Raw genomic sequence first — 20,560 nt, 5'->3', positions numbered from 1 at the left:
GTTTATAGGAATTACGATCAACATGCCATTAGCAGTATCCTCCCTCTATTTCTATCAAGTATGTGTACTCTTTCTTCTTTCTCCCCCCCCCCCCCCCCCCTTTTTCCCTGCACTCTCTCTCTCTCTCTCTCTCGCTCTCTCTCTTATTTTAACCCATTTCTCTTTCTCCCTCTCTCTCTCTCTTTCTCTCTCTGTCTCTCTGTCTCTCTCTCTCTGTCTCTGTCTCGTTCTGTCTCGTTCTTTCTCTATCCCCATCTCGTTCTGTCTCTATCCCCATCTCATAACGAGTCTCGGTGGTGAACACATTTATAACTGATGTCTCACTTTTTCCTCTAAATGTACTATCAAATGTTCAGTTCTTCTCATATTTGATATATTGCTCCACTCATATTTTCTTGTTAATCTCTTATTCATTAAAACAACAACAACAAAAAACACACGAAACATGAAAATATATCTGTACAGATCCTCAATTCTATATTTCTAAACATAGACCAAAAATGCATACTCCCCTGTTTATAGAGGTTAAAACAAACATATGTTACCCCTCATCTACAAATTTATTATTAAAATTAACAAATCATCATCATAATCATTATACAGATGTTTACTACACATAAAAGACATATACAAATACAGAGGGATTAAAAAAGAATAACTATGAGAAATATGACAAAATGAAAGTAAAAATAAAAATCTTAGTTGCAAGAAAACATAAAATTATATTTTCCATAAATATTGCCATTTTGTTCAAAGTCCCTTATCTACACAGCTATAGTTTATCTTGCGTAATATATATGCACAAGTTAAAAGCAAGACAAAGCTAATATAAATCTACACATCACTTTTGTGTCTTATAAATAGCTGAATATTCTCTCTGTCAGCATATTTTGTGGTTGAATTTCAGAATTAAAAAAAAAAACTCAAGGGGAGTTTTCTGCCTCGAATTGCTCACAAATTTCCAAGCACAACTCAATGAGCTCGCATAAATATGAGTCTCAGAAACAGTAGTTTTCACTAATTTCTCAGGCTATCTTTAATAAATCTCCCTGAATAAGCATAATACCCTTCTTTCCTGTCAATTATCAAATTTTCCATAGCCATTTGGCCTAACTAGCTTTTCTTAACAGTCCATCAAATCTGGATTTTTGGGTCCAGAAATAAAAAGAAGAAATCACACCGGAAGTCCTTCTATCTCCGAAATTATTCAAAATCACAGATTATCTCAAATGAATATTTAAAAAGTCTGAGAATATTGCCACACCTATATTGCATAATGTCACAAAGAATGGTTCAAGTTAAAAAGCCCTTGGTTTTTTTTTTTGTTGCTATGAAATAGGAAACATGACCATGATTCTAACATTAAATGTGAATACAAAAGTAGTCTTTTTCGCTAATTAGGAAGATTTTAAAAAAAATGCTTTTGTTTGCTCTAGTTTCACTGTGCTTTATTAGGGCTTAAAGGTCATAACTCCTTCTTCATATACATAAATCATGTCTCCTCTTTTATCCTATGGGTTAAATCATTCTAACTCTTAGAAGCAGAAAGGCACTAGAGTTGAACGATGAAATGCCATTTCTCCTCGCAATTTTGGACAGAAGGTACGTTTTGGATTTCCGATACGGTACTGTTTTCATGATCTTACACATGCATGTTGTAAATGGACTGATAGAAATAAGTGAAAACGACATAGAAATGAAGGCAAAGAGATCCCCGAAGTGTTTGAAAGACAGAAAAAGAACAAAAATACAAAAGGGAAGATATCAAAATACACCCCAAAAAATGATTTCAGTCACCAAGTATAATAGTTGACATGTTATTTCATCGTACTAAACAGGTAAATTGATACATGTATATCATACCCTCTTTTTCACATTAATAGAATTTTCTGATATGGTTAGATATATTAGAACCTTTTACCTTTAACACATTATACACATTCATATAAATTCACCCACAAGAGCTTAATCTGTTGTCTTGAAAAAATTAATAAAAATGAATTTGCATTCAAATTTAAATATTCATGACCTTAAGTCGAGAAAATAAACTAAACAAATTACGTTTTCTTCTTTTCTAGCTTACAGTCAACAGGAACACTTTATAATAATCAATTGGCAGCTTATTGTTCAAATAGTTGTGCAGATTTCATATATTCATGAATGATCAATCTGTATGAATACCACTAATAATTTAATTGATGTTAATTTTATAAATATCTTTTGATAAAAGCTTGTTCAAAATTTCATTCAAAAATAAAACATCATAAATCAACAAAAATTATTCATACAAATTGTTGGCAGAAGGATATTGTTCTAGACAGCAGTATACATTATCAATACAATCTAAAATGTGACATGAGATAAACAGCTCTACAAAATCATAACAGCTAGATTAATATGCACTGCTTTAAGATCATTATGACATTTCAAAGCAGCGACACAATATTCTAAAGAGTTGATACATTCAGAATCTTTGAAGATTTTCATTCGTAATTTGCTAAACTAATTAAATAAACCCCTGAAATGAACAATCTGCAATATTTCACACGGCGTGGTGAATTATGTTGGTTTCCGCCCCATACATGAATAAATACATCTATGTTCAATAAACACGTACCCTCCACTTGAAAATATACAATCATGCAACAGACCTTAAACACTGATGATAAAACACCATGCAGAATGCAAAAGAATATTTTCTTATTTCAATAAATACAAAGCTGGACTTTTTATATCTTAAAAACCATCAATTAAAAAGCACATTCATCAAGGCCATATTCTTGAAAGCAGAAAATGACCATTTTTCGTAATGTAATCAAATTTAATGCAACGGCCTTTGTTATCAAAGTAAAAATTATTTCATTCATCTCTTACGAATAATTGTAATTCAATAGTCAGAATACAAATCACCTACATTGGTTGTTGCTAGGTAAGACAAACATTATGGCTTGCCCCCTAACAACACATATTGAATGTGATTTGCATTTTACTATTGAAATGCAATTATTCATAACAGATGAACGGAATAATTTGTAGGCATTTGACAAAGACTTATTCACTCAATTTGATATCATTAAGAAAAAATGGTCTATTTACTAACTCAGGGTTTCAACTTGGCCTACAATTTCGAGAATGCCAACCTTCAATGATCCTTTTAACACAACTTAACATCTTGTAAATAGAAAGTGGAAGAGACAGAGAAAAAGGTGTGACTTTTAACGAATCACTTCATTTATAAAACAATGTACAAAATGACTAGCTAATTTCACTGAGTGTTTCTCTTACGAGCTACCGTCTATTGCTAGTTCTCTAGCTAATATTGTACAGTTTGGTAACATTTTTTGTACATTTTTTGTTGCAGAAACATGGCTACATCTTTAATTGAATAAAGTTGCCTGTCTTTTCTTCTTCCTGCAAGTATATTGATATGAGAGTCAAAATCAAGTTCACGACATTGACATGACCAGAAACTTCAACAGATTTAACAGCCAATCTACTTTTCTTAACTGCAGTTAGTCAATATTAAGCATTATGGACTGACATTTTCAGAGAATCTTCTATTTTGAACAAAAAATATTGTAGATATTTTTATTTAAAAATCTACAAATTAATGATAGCATATATTAACAAATATACGGTCATCTCACAAAGTTTGGTTTTCCTGTCAACCATTCATATTTAAAAATTTATGAAATATTGAATTTTATATACGTTTGTTACAAATTGACATAGAAAGTGATTTTTTAGTCATACCGTAGAAAAGCTTTTAAAATTTCAATATTTTAGAAATCTTACGAATGATTGATAGGAAACTCAAGTCCTGTGATAGTACTAAATGCAGTTTATATGTAATATCATATACTTTTAGATCTTCATTAAAATGTCTATAACATTTTACTTTTCAAAATTGAAAAAATTCTCATGAAAATTCTTCATTCCATAAAACTTTTAATTGACTAAATGTGGTTTAACCGCAGAATCAATATGTGCAGGATTGCATAAACACACACTACCCATCCAATACCTAGATGTGCATCACCAAATCAGAAGACGAAATAAGTATTTCCACTTTTCAAATTCCATGTCCCCATAAACACTTTCAAGATGACCTCAGACTGCGCTCATGACCTCCCCATTACATCTCAGGTTTAACTCCACCCATACGAGATAGAAGTGCCTCAAATATTTTGAATGACATTTTTGGTTTGTGGTCATTGTGAGGGTGAGGTAGTACACATCCACACGGTTCTATTCTTTGGTAGAAATTCCGTTCGTCTGCGCATTTTGAATTCTTTGTTTTTCCAATACTGTCGCAGTGTTTTGACTGCTAACAGCCGGAAGGACATTACCTTTGACTGCTTCCTTTAAGATAACACCCTTCTGGCTGTCAACTGCAGAAGAAACACCACATCCCTGATCATTTTCCTAGTTTTCTAGACACTTTACCCGCATGTGTGCCTTTTCGATATATGAGAATTAGTTTCCAGCGGTTACCTTTGGTTGCACCCTGCGTTCATTGCATCGCTTCTTGTTCTGCCCTCCATGGCGCATATACTGTATATAAGCCTATTATCTCCTGAGCCTGAGAACCAGATGAGTGTTAACTCAATGTTGAGGGATATGAATTAACACCCTTCTGCTTCTCAACCGACGATATGCAGTCTAACCTGCTTTAGCGACCACCTGCGTGGAAAGACCACCTGTATAGAAAGACCACTTTTGATTTGTTTCCCTTTAAACAATGCTTCTCAATGAAACATGTTTTAAAGGAAACCTGTGTATGAAGACCTCCTGCTCGTAAAAACAAGTTGTGTCTCCTGTAGGCGGTCTTTCTATACGGGTTTCATTATACATGCATTTGGTCAGTGTACTTCTGGCTGGCGAGGACAGTCCAGGGACCTGTTTCACAAAGCCTTTTTCAATGACAAATTACAAAAATGAGTGACAAATCTGCTGATAACCAATCAGGAGGGAGGATTTCAGTAGCTTATAACAACAATTGTCATTTGTTACTGAGGACAAGTTTTGTGAAACGCCCCCCCAGGATGGCTGCCCACGCCCTACAACTGGATGATCGTGTACTCGTAGAGCGACGAGAGGATGATGTAGAGCATCCACAGGGTAATGAGAAAGGCGGCGGAGATGTAGCGGCCGATCTTGGGACCCCCGAGCTCCGACTTGCCAAAGAATCCGACGTAGCGTCTTATCATGAGGAGGATAACACACATGATGGCACAGATGGTGTAGGTGGCCACGCTGAACGCAAGACCCCCAGCGGGAACGGCAAAGGTATCGTCCTAGAGAAGGCAGATGGGTAGGGGCAAATGAGAAATAACTTAATGAATAGTTACGGTCTACAAAAATTGGCAAAGGATTAATATACCAGTAGAAGCTTGTATTGCCGGTAGAGGTGAAATAGGGTTTTTTCTTCTCCATGAAGTCATGAAGTTATCATTGTATTATGCAAGTGTGGAAGAACATCGGTAACCAAATGTTCCCTGAAAAGCATGGGTCTTCAAATGCCTTAATATTCTAAATATGTCATGTAACATCATAAAAATTGGGACAGATTTTTATGCCACATGTTTGTGTAGTCCCATATACATATTTCTGTTTATAGTGCTTGTAACTTTACCAAGACTGGGCCAATTTTTTTATCATTTTCAAGATTCCAGAACCTTGCAGTACACACCAATAATTATATGATAGATGATAAACCTTTTCTGATCGATTCCACAACGTTTCTTTCACAATGCAATTGCATGACCAGAACTCAACTTTATCTTTAAAGAATTTTGGAAGGTATAAACTTACCTTGGCTCCCCAGTAGATTGCGGCTATAAGCCACGGAAGCCCTAAGCCGAGGAACACATTGACAGAGTTGCTCCCCGTCACGTTGCCGATGGAGTTATCGGCCGTGGCCTCGTTGACGGCGGCCGTCTTGCTGGCAAAGGTGTCGGGCAGACTGGTCCCGAGGGCGACGAAGGTGATGGCTGTGACGGGGGCCAGGAGGCCGATGAGGCAGCCAAAGATGGTCGCCAGGTCGCCGATGATGGCGGTGAGGACAGCGATGAAACACAGGGCCACCACGAACGTGATGTAGCCCCGGGAGTTGAGAAAGTGTGGAGGGGGCACACAGGCAAAGATGACCTGCAAGAGGTGGTGAAATGCATGCACAGCTATAGTCAATGGAAAGTACATACTGCAGTTGGTCGATTCCAGGCATTATTGAATGATATTTTCAGAGAGTCTTCTATTTTGAACAAAAAAGATGAAACACAGGGCCACCACAAAGGTGATGTAGCCCCGGGAGTTGAGAAAGTGTGGAGGGGGCACACAGGCAAAGATAACCTATATACAAGAGGTAAAAATGCATGTACAGCTATGTTAATCAATGGAAAGTACGTCCTCAGAGCAAACCAATCATACATTGGGATATTCCAAGGTATGTCAAAACTACCAATAACAAAAAGGAGAATGCAGGGTGTTCCTAGCATTTCATAAAAATAAAATTCCCTGATATTTCCCTCTACTTTCCATGTTGAAATTCTGCCTTCTTATAATTTTTGCTCTTGATGCTGTTGCTGTTGATGTATCCACTGTAGTTGATGTTTTTGTTGTTGTTGCTATCATCATTATCATTATATGCTGATGAATACAAGCTAGAACAGAATTCCATTATTTTCCATGACATCAAGTGATTTTTCCCCTCAAATTCCCTGACTTTGTATTTCCCTGGGTGGAAGAAAGGGAAACAACTGTCCATATTTTTCTCTGATTTTCAGGATAGCTGGAAAGAGAAAGACCTACCTTGAACCCAAATGTCATGAAATGCATGACGTAATCGAATAAGGTTGCGCTTTCCACATCGCCGCCGTTGACGTTCATGGCATCACGGAACTGATCAGCGTAGGATGCGTTGCCGATCCTCAGCCTGTCAAGGTTGACGTGGGTGATCTTGACGACACGGTCCAACATGGAGGTGTAGTCTGACATGGAGAGAGGATCGAACAAAGAGAAGATGATCTACAAGTCTTACATTATCTATTACAAAGTGCAAAAGGAGATACATTTTCTATTTAATAATGATTAATAAAGCTTTCTTTGGATTAGTGTTGTAATAGTGTTATTTTCTCATATCAATAATATATACTTTATTGCTTTTAACACGGCTCTTTTAGAGCTCCAGAGCTGAACCACTTACTGCTCCAGCTGATCAGATGTCTTCAGCATACTGGAAAGGAAGTTGGTGTGTTCTGAATCCCCCCCCCCACCCAGAAATAAAAAAATAAAGAGAAAATCAGTGACTAATTTAAAGTCAAAATCTAAGTACAAGTACCTTAACTTATATAGGTTTTTTTTTTGTCTGTGTGCTTTATGGTCTAATTTTATCATTCAATGCTTCAAATAAAATTTAAAAATTCTTTAATTTTTTGGACCCTCCAACAAGGCCATTTCATTGAAAATCAATCTCTGAATAACATATTTGAATACATTCTTCAAATAAGTAACAAAACCACCTACCATCATCATTGATAATGGTGACAACGGTCTTCTTGAGTCTTCCAAGCTGCGACCCAGCAGTGGGTTCGAAGAGTTCCACCTCGAAGCTTTCATCCTTCTCGTACTCCTGGTCGTCAATGATGGGGATTTCAATGAATTTCTCGCGTTCGCCGTGCTCGAAGGTCAGCGTGCCCTCGCCTCCGGTGTAGTCCGTGCCATTGACTGCCTCGATATCCTGCAGAGAAGGAGGAGAAGATTCAAGATTTATTTCAAATGATTTTTTTACTTCCTTTATTTGCAGTTTTATTCATACGAGGTAGCATTGTCAGTAACAAAACCTGCTTTCTACAAGGGCCCTGTAGTTCTACATGAAGTAAAACTCCGATATGTTTTAAGATTGAAATTACAGGGGAAAATGACTTAAAGTGATAAAATATGTATGAAAATATAGTACAATTTTTTTTTATAAATGATTAAAAAAATAAAAAATAAAGAAACAAACAAACAATCTAAGGCAAAGACTTAACATATTGTTTAAAGCCAGAACATCATTACGAAAAATGAGTGACTTGGAGAAGGGGGAAAATCATTTAACATGGTTTGGTAGATGAATTTCGTTTTAACCTGGGGATGTAAAACATTAAATTGATTACTTGACAAGTACAGTTGGTAGGAGTAAACACATCCATACACAGGAATACATAGAGAGTTCAGTGACACAAAGACTTAACTCCACCAACACTCCATTAAAGTCAATGGCTAGTGAAACATAGACTAAACTCCTCAAGGCCCAAGTGGACCTCCACTTTTTCTCAAAATAGAGTTACGTCTTTGTGTCACTGACCCCTCGACATAAGTAGTCCATACATACATACCTTAGTTTTCCATGAGACTTCAATCCTGCCATCACTGCCTGTGTTTCTGATAACGGGTAGAACGGCCGAACCGATGCTCTCCTTCACGATGAAACTGGTCTTGGTGAATTCCAGAGTGCCAGGTTCTATGGAAAGAGTGCAGATAACGAATGAGAAAACATTCCTTTATTTTTGTAATACCACCAGAGTGTAGGAAGTGGTCATCACTTAACTGCTTCCTACAAGATTGATTATCGAGGAGATAAAGACAAATCAGTGACTTGTTGAAATATCTAATCTGATCTGATATACAAGGTGCTTTTTCTAGACATTGAATAGAACTGTACATAGTTAGATCACTATTAAAAACCTCTACATCAAGTTAAACCTTTTTGATTTACGACTGATTTGGGGATTCAAATTCAATACACTGTACCTTTGAAACACATTTTTATCATAAAATTAAATAGAAAGAAAAAATGAGCTATTTTACAGAGGATATATAAATCATGGTCACAAATCTACAGAATTTATAATTGTTGATAATTCAAGGAAATAATATTATCCAAAGATCATAATGGTGAGAGCAAACAGTTACATGAACGACCTGCCATATTTAAATCCAACTTAAAGTCGATCTTAGTCTTTGTGAAACACTCCCCAGATTACTCTTCAAAGATATTCCACCATCCCTCTTACCGTCGTCATTGATGATGGTGACTTCGATGATGCTGTGCTTTCCTACGATGGCTGAGCCCTTGGTGTCAACGTTGAGCTTGACGAAGAACGTTTCATCTGGTTCCCACTCGTAATCGTCGATGATCTCGATCTCGACGTTCTTGGTGGTTTCACCCGGCTCAAAGATGAGCTGGCCCTTCTTGGGGATGTAGTCCTGTCCTGCCTCGGCGGTGCCGTCGAACGTCTCAAACCTGATAAGAAAAGTGGTGATTAGTGGTGGTTATTTTACCTGACTGCTAAGAAAGCATAAATTCTTGTTAGTAAGCAACCAGAGGACCGACAGCTTTAGGTGCACTCCGAGGGACATGTTAATGAGGATTAATGACTTACCAAAGGGCACTAAGTGCATTGACTTGGTTTCGAACCTGGGTCACCTGATTACAAGACCCGACTGCTCTACCAACTGAGGTATTGCGCCTCCTCTAATAGAACATTCAAAATCAGTAAGTGATTGAACAATAATAAACAGTCAAACCTATATAGAAAGACTGCGCAAGGGAGAAACAAAAAAAAAGTGGTCTCTATAGGCAAGGTGGTCCTTACATTCACAATCAGTGACTGATTGAACATGACTAAACAATCAGACCTGTATAGAAAGATTGTGCAAGGGAGAAACAAAAAGTCGTCTCTATAGGCAACATGGTTTTAGAAATTTACAGATTCTTTTTCAAACTTTAAAAGAGAGAAACATTGTTTTAAGGGGGAAATGTGGTCTTTATAGAGGGTTGTTTTTTCTCTACAGGTGGTCGATATTAAACAACAGGTTTACTGCATGACTATAAGGATCGCAAGTTTTGGGCCAAAATACAAAGAAATGCAAGAGGTTTTTGCCCTTCCAAATATTTGATTGAAAAGAATATATATAAAAAGGGGGCTCCGAGAGGGAATTTTCGAAGTACCAGTATACATTTTAATGGTCTGATAATGAAAGTATAAAGTGTATAATAATATTATAAGTGTTGGGTACCAAACTTTGCAAGCCCTTTAGGATTAAATTGAAGTACCGGGGTATTCATACTTTGTGGTACCAGATGAACATAATTTCAACTGATGCAACGATTCTCAGGAACTTCCCTTTATTGCGGATTAAGGCAATTTACATCATACAGCTTTTGATATTGTGCCCATGTAATATACATGTAATATCAGCGGGCAAAGAGAAATGGAACAATGGTGTCAAGGGGAAGAAGTGTCCTTTTGAAAATACCCGGGACACAAGAGAGCACTTATATAAATTGAATTCTACTCTGTACAGTAATATACTCTGTAATATACTCTGTAATATACTCTGTAATATACTCTGTAATATACTCTGTAATATACTCTGTAATATACTCTGTAATATACTCTGTAATATACTCTGTAATATACTCTCCTTGAGATAAGATTAGAATGGTACATATAATTATTACAATATGAGTGTGTATGAAGTACACACACCATGCATAATCCAATGCAACATCAATTTCATAAAGACAGGGTCTGTCCCCACAGCAAACAGTATTGTTAGAATGCCTATGTTCAAAGTCTGTTAGTGTAAACTTTTGCAAAACCCGCATATATTTATTTAACACTGAGTGGTTACTGGCTGGAATTACACTGTATTACAGAAAGTGGTAATAGCCTTTTTAGGACAGAATTCTTTTTTAAAGGGTTGATTGGATCACATATTGTTCTTCAAATTAGCAACACAGGTATTTTTATTTTATTGCTACATCGTTGTGATAAAATGAAAACAAATGCATGGGTAAGAAAAAAAGACAAAAATTTGAAAAATTGCCAATCTTTATTTAAAAATAAAATAATTTTGAACATTTCAACATGTCACCATTTTAAGGATTTTAAAGCTCATTTTCATTTTTTTAATTCCTAGCATCAAATAAAATATGGTCATGCAATGAAAATGGATGCAGTGTGTGAATAATTTTTTTCTTAGGGCTCTGAATTAATCATAAGTTTTTGGCCGAACGAAAAAATATGGAATGATTGTCACGTACAAAAGAGAAAGCACATGAAGCAAATGCATTCACACTATTTACAAAAATAAAAACACAAATGAGTAGTATCTTGGTTATGGGAACAGGAGCGATTATCTATCCCTTGATTGATCAAGTGCAAAAGGCTAATGAGATCATTACAAGAGATGGGACAAGTATGAAGGCCTTGGCGTCACGGCATGCACGCTGTGCACACGCTGTGAACAGTTTATTAAACCATCGTTGATACTCGAGCAAGGGGGATACAGTTATGGAGCCGGGATGCATGGCTTCACAGGGGTGTCGGGTCGAAAGTATGAATTTTTAAATTTCCAAGGGCCACTTTTTAGTTACCGACTTCCCAGAGTTTACGCATCACAGATTTGATGTACGAAAACCTATAGGCAGGACCTATATTTATAAGGACTCAATCTTAGTACATTCACATTGGTTTCTATGACAGTTTAAAGAAATCCAGCTACTAAGTTCAGAGATTTTATGCATTGTAACTGAAAAACAGAAACTATATTTCCAATGCTCTTTGTTCCTTTACAGGGGCTTCTTCAAGAGTTTTAAGGGGTCATTGGCCTCTCGCTCTTTTTTCTTCTGCTCCTCCTCCTCCCATTTTTTCTTCTTCTTTTCGTTTTATTTCCCCTTTATTTTTATTTGGCTTACAGGAGTCACAGGTGGTCTAAGATATTTAAAACTCAAGTATTTTCTACAGAATCAATTTCCCGTAACTTATTGAATTCTAAACTTTAAACATGGACCATATGCTACAGACCTAAGCCTAACCCTAACATGAAATCCAATCCAACCCTAACCCTAGTAGCCCTACGTCTTTTGAGGAAATGAATTCCGGGGCAAGTTTCGCTGAAGCAAATGTTAATCTCCCCTGAGAGCTCATATCGAGGGGTCAGTGACACAAAGACGTAACTCCATTTTGGCCATTTGGAGAAAAAGTGGTTTAAAGATAGAGGTCGCCGTGGGCCTTAAGGAGTCACTAGCGATTGACTTCAATGGGGTGTTGGGTGGAGTTAAGTTTTCTGATCATTTTGATCTCAAATACTCATTTTGGCAAAATATGGAGTTACGTCTTTGTGTCACTGAACCCTCGATATGCTGACAGGCGTAAAACAAATCCTTATGTTAAAAAAAGTAAACAATACTCACTTGACCATGTGTTGTGTACTGAGCAGACCGTAACGCTTCACGACAATGTTCACCTTCTTCTCGTTCTCAAACACGGCCACCGAGGCTGCAGAGAACTCGACGACGGAGCGGGTGCCTCCGTTAGACAGGTCGGAGGTGGGGTTGTACGTGGTGACTTCCTTGGCCTTGATCTTGCGGTAAAGCTGGTGAGATTTCGGATAAGAGTTGAGGGAAAATGGTGAAGACAATGATGGTAACACACATTTTTTTGTGCAGCACACGATGGAATAAAGAATTGTTGAAGGACTCGTCTCCCTGCGATAAGTGCAAGGCTCTTAAAACCTGGATTTATAATTTATGATTTTTTTTCTTCTTCCAATGTTTATATGTCCTTGTCTAACATGTTTGTTCAACTGCTAATTGCCTTCCTGTATGTACCTTGATTATTTACTAGGATGACTTGTTTTCTATCTTTATCCTTTACAATATTCATATTGATTGTATTTTACTATGTACTTTATATGTTCTTTAAATAAGAGATCCAAACCATCCGGGGAAATGAACTGTTCAGAGGACCAAGCTTTAAAGTGGGACTGCACTACTTGTATCTACTTGCGCCATCTATATAGCAGACAATGTCTAAGCGGTACCCCTTGGTCCCCAGTGGTACCCTTTTTCTTATGTCAATTGAGCACTAGCTACCTGAAGGCATAGAAGCCTCCTTGAGGACAATATAGTACGATTAGACATGAATAAACCCCAGTCATGCCTTATGCAAAATTAAGAAATCCAACAGGACAAGCTCTAACTTACCTCCATGACGTGTGGGTCTACGTAAGGGGAGACCTTCTGTCTACCAGCCATGGAACGGGAAGCGTTGATACGGTACCAACCGCGGGAGTGGTGCTCATGCTGCTGTGACTCTAGGGCCAGGAGCTTGGCGATGGTCGTCTCGTCCAGGTCGGGGTGCTTGCCGATCTCCTTCATGAACTCGCCGACGGCTTCCTTGTCGATGTGGCCGGCAGTGAGGTACGAAGCTCCAGGAGCTGAGGGGGAGAGAGGCAGAGGTGATGGTTAAAGACACTTGATGCCATATGCCTTAAATCCCCACTGTACTACTTATAGCTACTTGTGCCCTCTATAAAGCAAACAATGCCTAATTGGTGCCTGTTGGGGCCCCATGATCCCCTTTTCCTTATGTTAATTGAGAGCTGATTTGTTGAGATAACCACCTGTCAGTGACCTTGCAGGGAGGTCCAATTCCCCTGGCCAAACTAGTACAGACAAGCATTAAACCAGCATGCACGACTGACTCCATACGTGTACCCATTGCTATTTTGTCTCAGGGACTGAAAGGAGTACTACAAGATTTACCGGAAAATTTGAGGAATGTGAGAATTATTAGATTATTATTAGAGAACTGAATAAAATTATCCTACTTTAATTGGACCCTATCAAATAAACATCTATCTGGCTGTATGTTCCAATAGCCAAATTTCGTACTCATAAAACGCTTAAATTGTGCGATCTTGTAAGTGTCATATCTAGAGATTTGTCTTTGTCAGGTGCTTGTTGGTTATGGTAACTTGGCAAAGTCTCATAATACCAATTGCCAGTTTCATAATGCATCTCCACTGTACGTGTCAACATTTTATGTGTTTGATTTGACGGAATAATGACCCTATTTCAAAGGCATTTTGGAATGCTTTGCAAAGATTTTGCAAAATTTATGACATAACACATTTAGTAAAAAAATATCAATATATTCAAGTTTAACATGGACACATGTATTATTTTTGGTAATTTGAGGAATCACACTTTTTCACACTGATGCTAGCTGCAGGCACTTCTATGAGCAACATAATGTACCATAACATGAACTTGATAATGAAATAATGGTAACACTGTTGTCACACTGATGGATAAATTACTTTTGGAGACAATTTCAAAAGCAAACACGTCACAAATTTAAAGCAATGATTTTACTGGTAGCACCACAATGCCCCAACAAAAATGAATTTGCCTGATAACATATTGAACAACACAAATAACAAATATATTCTCTAATTTCACAGAGCACAGGTAGACTTGACCAGAACACTCATACATTAAACAAAATGTACAGATAAAAAACAAAAAACAACAGAAGATTTGTATAATCTATGATACAGAGGTATCTTGCATAAGCTTTTTTTCTTATACAAGATCATCAAAGACTCCGAACACAATATTGAAACAATTAAAAAAAAAAAAAATCTTTAAATAAACTAAAATTACTGTCTACCATTTCCAGACTCATTAAAAAAAACTAAAAATCATGCATCATGAGGAAAACAACATATTGGCATAATAACAAATCTGAAGACAGCTTCCTTTTTTTCATTCTTTTTGCATTCTTGGCAAACCAAAGGATGGGGCCCTCTACATTTTCATGCATTAAAAAAAAAAGAAGAAGAAAAAAAAGGCTGATTTAGCAACGTGGTATCTCAATCCACTTACAAGATTTTTTTTTCTCCAAAAGAATTGAAAGCAGGTAAAATAGGGTTAGTTTGGGGAGTTTTAGGGTAATTTTCAAGAACATTTCTTTGCAGGAAGAAGGGATCATTCAAATAGAACTCTACCGGACTACACAGGAAAACTTGGAAAATCTACTTCAATAAAGATTATATATCAATAAAAAGACAAATCTAACTTAACTAACCTAACTTAATCTAATATCAATGAGGAAACAGAAAATGAACAAATAGAGGAACTGAAATGTAACTAACAACAAAATATAATATATCTTCCCAGTGACACTTTCTTCTAAAATTACAAACTACAATTACTATTACTACTACTACTACTACTAGAATAACGAGTAGTTTATAGTACAAACCTAATTCAGCATCTTTGTGTTTTAATGGAATTCATGTGGATTGATGAATGAGAAAATTATTTTTAGTGAGAGTAAAATGTCAGGAGTAACAAATTTTAACTTCACATTCAGGAGGGATTAACAAATAAGAGAGCTAAATGTCAAAGTGATATGAATGGTCCACAAGGGAATACGTGTCAGTCTGATAATAAATGATCTTTTACAGAGTGATTCATATACACGGAAAGTCTGGTACATGTTCACATTGATCAAGCCGTGATTAAACATGGTGGCTGCTTCACACATTGAGGGCACAAACAGGAGGAATGGATGATTGGAATTTGATGAGACACAAGAATGGGTGTCGTGGGAGGAAGATTCTTCCATCGCGACACAGAGCTGAAAGAGAATGACAAGAGGCGACGCCTTCGACGACGCCTCTTCACCTCACCTTGCAAGGTTATGATCACGATTACAAATAAAACACACTTTTACGTGTAATGTACACTGACTGTACATTTCACATTCACACTAAAAGGGGGAAATCTGTTTTGATAAGAAGAAAACAGGTGGATGAGGACACTTTGCATCACGGTTTTGCTACGAAAGGTTGCAGCTAGAAAATGAAAAGAACTGAAAATAAATAGGTTAGGAAAGAGGAAGGAAGGTTGGATATTTTATTTTGAAAATATGGGTGGAATGGAAACAGGCATGAGGGTGGAATTTGGGGTTAGTCATAATGGTCTTCGTGCTGTCAAACATGATGCATCGAAAAAACGGGGGAAAACACAGTTTTTTGGTAATGGTGCAACATACTTGGGTGACATGTAGTAAGTTATTAATTTTGTGAAAGAAATAAATATCATTCTCCTTCTTCTAAACTAAAAGGGAAGTATTAATGGTATGCCAAAGATTGCAGGAAGGTGTACTCTATTGTTACCATGGCAAAGATTGACTAGAGTGTACAAAAGTTTGAAATATACAATTATCTCAATGTGGTCATCTACATCTACCTATTGTTCTTGCTGAGTAGTGCACAAAGCAACTCATGATTGCTTTTTATTCATCTGTTCGTAATTTAATTACTTTAATATAATTGTTATCAACAGCTACTAGAATAGCTTGAATTACAGCCAACAAAAATTTAATTGATACATTCACATCTACTAAAGATCAAAGTTATAATCAATTACATTTAGATTTTTTTTTTCCAAGACATACAATAGTTTTATTCAAAGTCATGAATTTTTGATTTGGGAGCTTGTTTGGAAGTGAAGTGATGTATTCTCATCTTGACAATGAAACATAAACAAGATACAAAATCGCTACATTTGCATTATTGCGAGTTTACATGAGGCGCCTCTGACATACCTTTCACAAATCATTACTACCACACTGACCAAAAACTTGCAGAAAGTGGAAAGCTAGGTAGTAAATACCAGGTACATGTTGCATTATACCAATTTGTAAATAAAATTGACACCAAAATTGCAACATTTTGAAGTACATTAAATATACAAACTGCTCAAAGGAAACAAAATGGTGGTCTTGATAGGCAGTGCCGAAATGGTGTTTTGCTCATACAGGTTTCAATGGGAAGCAATGCTTGAAAAGGGATAGGGGTCTTTCTATACAGGGTGTTGCTTTAATTGTATTAATCAGGCAAAATGCAAGTTAGGTGATGATAACAGGTTAAAGCGGGCAAGCAACAAATGTTTTCGAAATCAAAGAAAACAAAAGCAAAATCGGTAATGCCATTAATATTTTTTTGGTTGCAAATGGGTTAATAGAATGATCCAAGCATAAAAAATGACATTATTTACCATTTTTATCTGTCGATGATGATGTAATTGGTAAAGATATGAAGATCCATGCACATAATGTGATAATGTTGAAATAAAAACAACAAAAGGAAACCATCCCTGTTAATAATGATGAGTGCATGAGACCATGTGTCTCTCACATTTGCCTTATTATTAATTCCATAAAGTTAATTTATTTCCTTCCAGAGATAGAGAACATACGCTATATTCATGAAATTAGCTATGCATGAGCTAAATCTACATTTTTGTTGTTGATTTCAAGATAAACGAAAATCAATAATATACATTGTTAATTGACAATACTGGTAGCTTCATAACATGGCATTATGCATATGTACAAGTGTAGCTCTTTATTATCTAATGTATTTTTTAATTCCTGTATGTATTTCTACTCTAAAATGCATATATTACATTCCAGTTCAATGTAGATGGAAAATGAATTACATGAATGGGTTATTCTGATTGTTAATTTGGAGAAGAAGAAGAAAAACAACATATAAATATACAATATATGCTGTTCATGGAGAAAGGAAAAAGAAACATATAAACTTATTTCAACTTGCATTCCCATTAACAGAAATCACATAGTCAAATTGAGTCTCTTCTCTTTTGTGAGAACCGTTTGAGCAAGTCCAGTATATGATGATCATCTGGTATCCTAATACTTACCATATAATATGGAATTATGATATAAATTGACACCAGAAGTATTGTTTTACTCAATATTTGTTTATATTTGAGCTTATCAAAGTAATACAGTTATCGCATGTACTAAGTGTTTAGACACGGTTGGTTGGCAACGTGTTGGCCAAAATAGAATGTACTTGGCCATTTATAGTATAGCCAACAATTCTCTCTCTCTCTCTCTCTCTCTCTCTCTCTCCCTCTTTAATAGCATGCATGGCAACTAAAAAAAACGCGCTGCACACAGCACATTATGAGGACGGACCCTATATGATTTCTGTCAATGGGAACACATTTAACACAGTTATGATGAAGAGGATCGAGAGAAAAAAATGACTGAATCAGGATGAAGAACTGATGCATCAATCTAAATGAACCAGTACTGGCGATGATTACAATCTGCATAATTATAGATGGGGGAAAAGCATGAGGATTAATTGGAGTGGTGCGAAGGGGTGAAAGATAATCACGTATTGATAGTGGATTAGTGCAAGGGGTGGAGGACCTGGAAGTTATGTGAGAATTCCAGCCAGGTACGAGAATGCCAGTCAACTGTGACTACTAAGACTAGATCATAAAAGAATGGAAAATGATTAAAGAAACACACACAAATAGAACAACAATGTATTCAGAAGATAAAACATTACTTTATAACGTAATATATAAACAAATCAAACGTATTGATAGTGGATTAGTTCAAGGGGTGTAGGTTACGTGGGAATTCCATCGAGGTACGAGAATGCCGGTCAACTGGGACTACTAAGACTAGATAATAAAAGAATGGACAATGATTATTAAAGAAACACACACAAATAAGACAACATTATAAAGAAGATGAAACGTTACTCTACTGTAATGCATGAACAAATCCAATGATGTTTTACACTAATATGTAATTGTTAACAGTTAACATATAACCTCTGTAGAATTTGATGATGTGGGAATTCCTTCGAGGTATGAGAATGCTGTTCAACTGTGACCACTAAGACTAGAAAGAATGGACGATAATATTTAAAAAAAAAAAAAAAAATAGAACATTTTGAAGAAGATGAAATGTTGCTCTACTGTAATACACGAACAAATCAAATTATGGTTACACGAATATGTAATTATCCATATAATGTCTGTAGAATATGATGAGTATATAGGTTTATATTTTGACTTGAGATATGTTCTGATTCTTGATAACCACCAATGACTTCCCATGTACAGATGCTACATTATAAATACTATCAATCATCATCATGTTGTGTTGATCGGGTAACATTAATGATATTAAAATTTATAATAAATATTATAGTAATATAAAAAGAAAAGTGCTAGAATACAGTTGAAGATGTAAAGGATCATATTGAAATGGAAAATTGATCGACAAAATCCAAATATATTGATTTATGTCATAAAATATCATCTGCATGAGAGCTAGAAGGGAGTTAAAAAGTAGCAAACTCTTACATTGAGTTAACACCCTTCTCTCTCCCATCAGATGATATACTATGTTGAAAGCCAGAAGGACATTAACTCATGTACAGCTATACAGAATTAACGCCCTTTTGTCTTCCATAAGATGACATGCAAGATAGAATGCAAGTGACGAGTATAAAGATGTTTCTAGGGTTCTACAACACAAGCTCTGGCGACAATTCGCTCACTAAACTTCCTACACTAACCAAATTCTCAATTTAACCCTTGACCAAATACTTAACCTAACCAGAACCCTAACCCTGTATTTTTTGAGGGAATAAAGTAAGGTCAAATGTCGCCAGAGCCAATGTCGGGTCACCATTTCTGGTGCTACTTTGTGAATTAACCTCCAAGTGGAGACCAGCTTGCTTGATATCGTCCAGCATTAGTATGTTCTTCAAGTGAAAAAAGAGGGACAAAGGAAGTGTCAAGAGAGGAAGTTTCTACCGATACAGAATGGCATCAAATTGATGCCTTGTGAGGATTGGATGTGTAATTGTGTGTGATCTTCCAATATACATGTACAAGAGAAAAATATAGCTGTAGTCTCAACACTTATAACATGAATGTGTCATCTGTGCAGGCTAATACAAAAGGGACGTATAGAAACATTGTACAATCAAAAAAATTTGTTATATGTCATGTTGCCTGTTGCCCCCTACCCCCACCCCCCATCTTCTCCCGCTCTCCCTCCCTATACATGTATGCTCCCAGGTTCTTTTTAGTTGGAAAAGAAAAAAACATTACAAACGTTTTCATCTAACACTATAATTGTTTATAAAAACTTATGTATAATATAAAATTATTCGAAACTACATCCACAGAGCAAAAAGCTGATAGATTTGGTAATTTTCTATCCCTGGTTTTTACAAGACAAGATCATTGAATAGGTTTTTCGATGATGCTGTCAAGAGACATAAAAAAACACCATAAATATAATGTCATTAAACCTCATCAAAACCTATATCAGTACGTATTTTCTTTGTTATTTCAATTACGTCATTTTTTTGATCAAGCCACTTTGTACATCAATTATTCATACCATACCCCATGAAAAAATACTGAAAAGCACAATCATAATCTTAAAGCACTATGGGGTAATTGCAATGCAATGTTAAAGCTAGTCTTGATTCAGCACAGAAATATAATTCTCCATTTTCCAACATCAGAGAATATATCTGAAAACTTAAACTATACTTATGTATATAGAATGCTGGTTCAATAACTCGGTTCTTATGAACAAAAAAGTATCCTTAATCAACAAATGATACTTAAATGTACCTTATTTGATTTGCTTCACATAAAAAAAATCAAATTTGCCTGGAAGCAAGTCTAAATTTTAATGCAGAAAGGGTCCAAATTGAAAAGAGCAGCAGAGATCAATAATTCAGGATACGTGAGAGAATAACCAATGTAATGGACTCTGAGTGGGTGCCACTCGCAGTACTAATATATATACACCTCTGTATACAACCTCATTATCATTATGATAGGCCATAGAAGGAATAC

The 20,560-nt window shown here is 36.1% G+C and overlaps 1 protein-coding gene across 6 annotated transcripts in view; it reads right to left on the bottom strand.

Annotated features, from left to right (window-relative positions):
• Positions 1-454: 454 nt before the first annotated feature.
• The window catches only part of LOC590169 (sodium/calcium exchanger 3), a 64,889-nt gene continuing 44,783 nt past the window's right edge, over positions 455-20,560 (bottom strand). For 2 of the 6 annotated variants that reach the window (XM_011674472.2, XM_011674473.2), the window contains exons 4-12: positions 19,399-19,446; positions 13,037-13,269; positions 12,245-12,426; positions 9,057-9,286; positions 8,379-8,503; positions 7,525-7,738; positions 6,811-6,989; positions 5,815-6,150; positions 455-5,297 (exon numbers count right to left, since the gene is read on the bottom strand). In XM_011674472.2, the coding sequence (XP_011672774.1) occupies positions 5,061-5,297; positions 5,815-6,150; positions 6,811-6,989; positions 7,525-7,738; positions 8,379-8,503; positions 9,057-9,286; positions 12,245-12,426; positions 13,037-13,269; positions 19,399-19,446 (1,784 nt within the window). In that variant the 3' untranslated portion in view covers positions 455-5,060. Of the gene's footprint in view, positions 5,298-5,814; positions 6,151-6,210; positions 6,352-6,810; positions 6,990-7,524; positions 7,739-8,378; positions 8,504-9,056; positions 9,287-12,244; positions 12,427-13,036; positions 13,270-15,101; positions 15,114-19,398; positions 19,447-20,560 lie in introns of those variants that run through there. The other 4 variants (XM_789782.5, XM_030984238.1, XM_030984237.1 and 1 more) reach the window with 3 other exon arrangements.

Source organism: Strongylocentrotus purpuratus, unplaced genomic scaffold, assembly GCF_000002235.5.
Source record: "Strongylocentrotus purpuratus isolate Spur 01 unplaced genomic scaffold, Spur_5.0 spur5_scaffold_14, whole genome shotgun sequence".
Taxonomy (NCBI): Eukaryota; Metazoa; Echinodermata; class Echinoidea; order Camarodonta; family Strongylocentrotidae; genus Strongylocentrotus; species Strongylocentrotus purpuratus.
The sequence above is the reverse complement of the archived record's forward strand: the minus strand, read 5'-3'. Positions and strand labels throughout refer to the sequence as shown.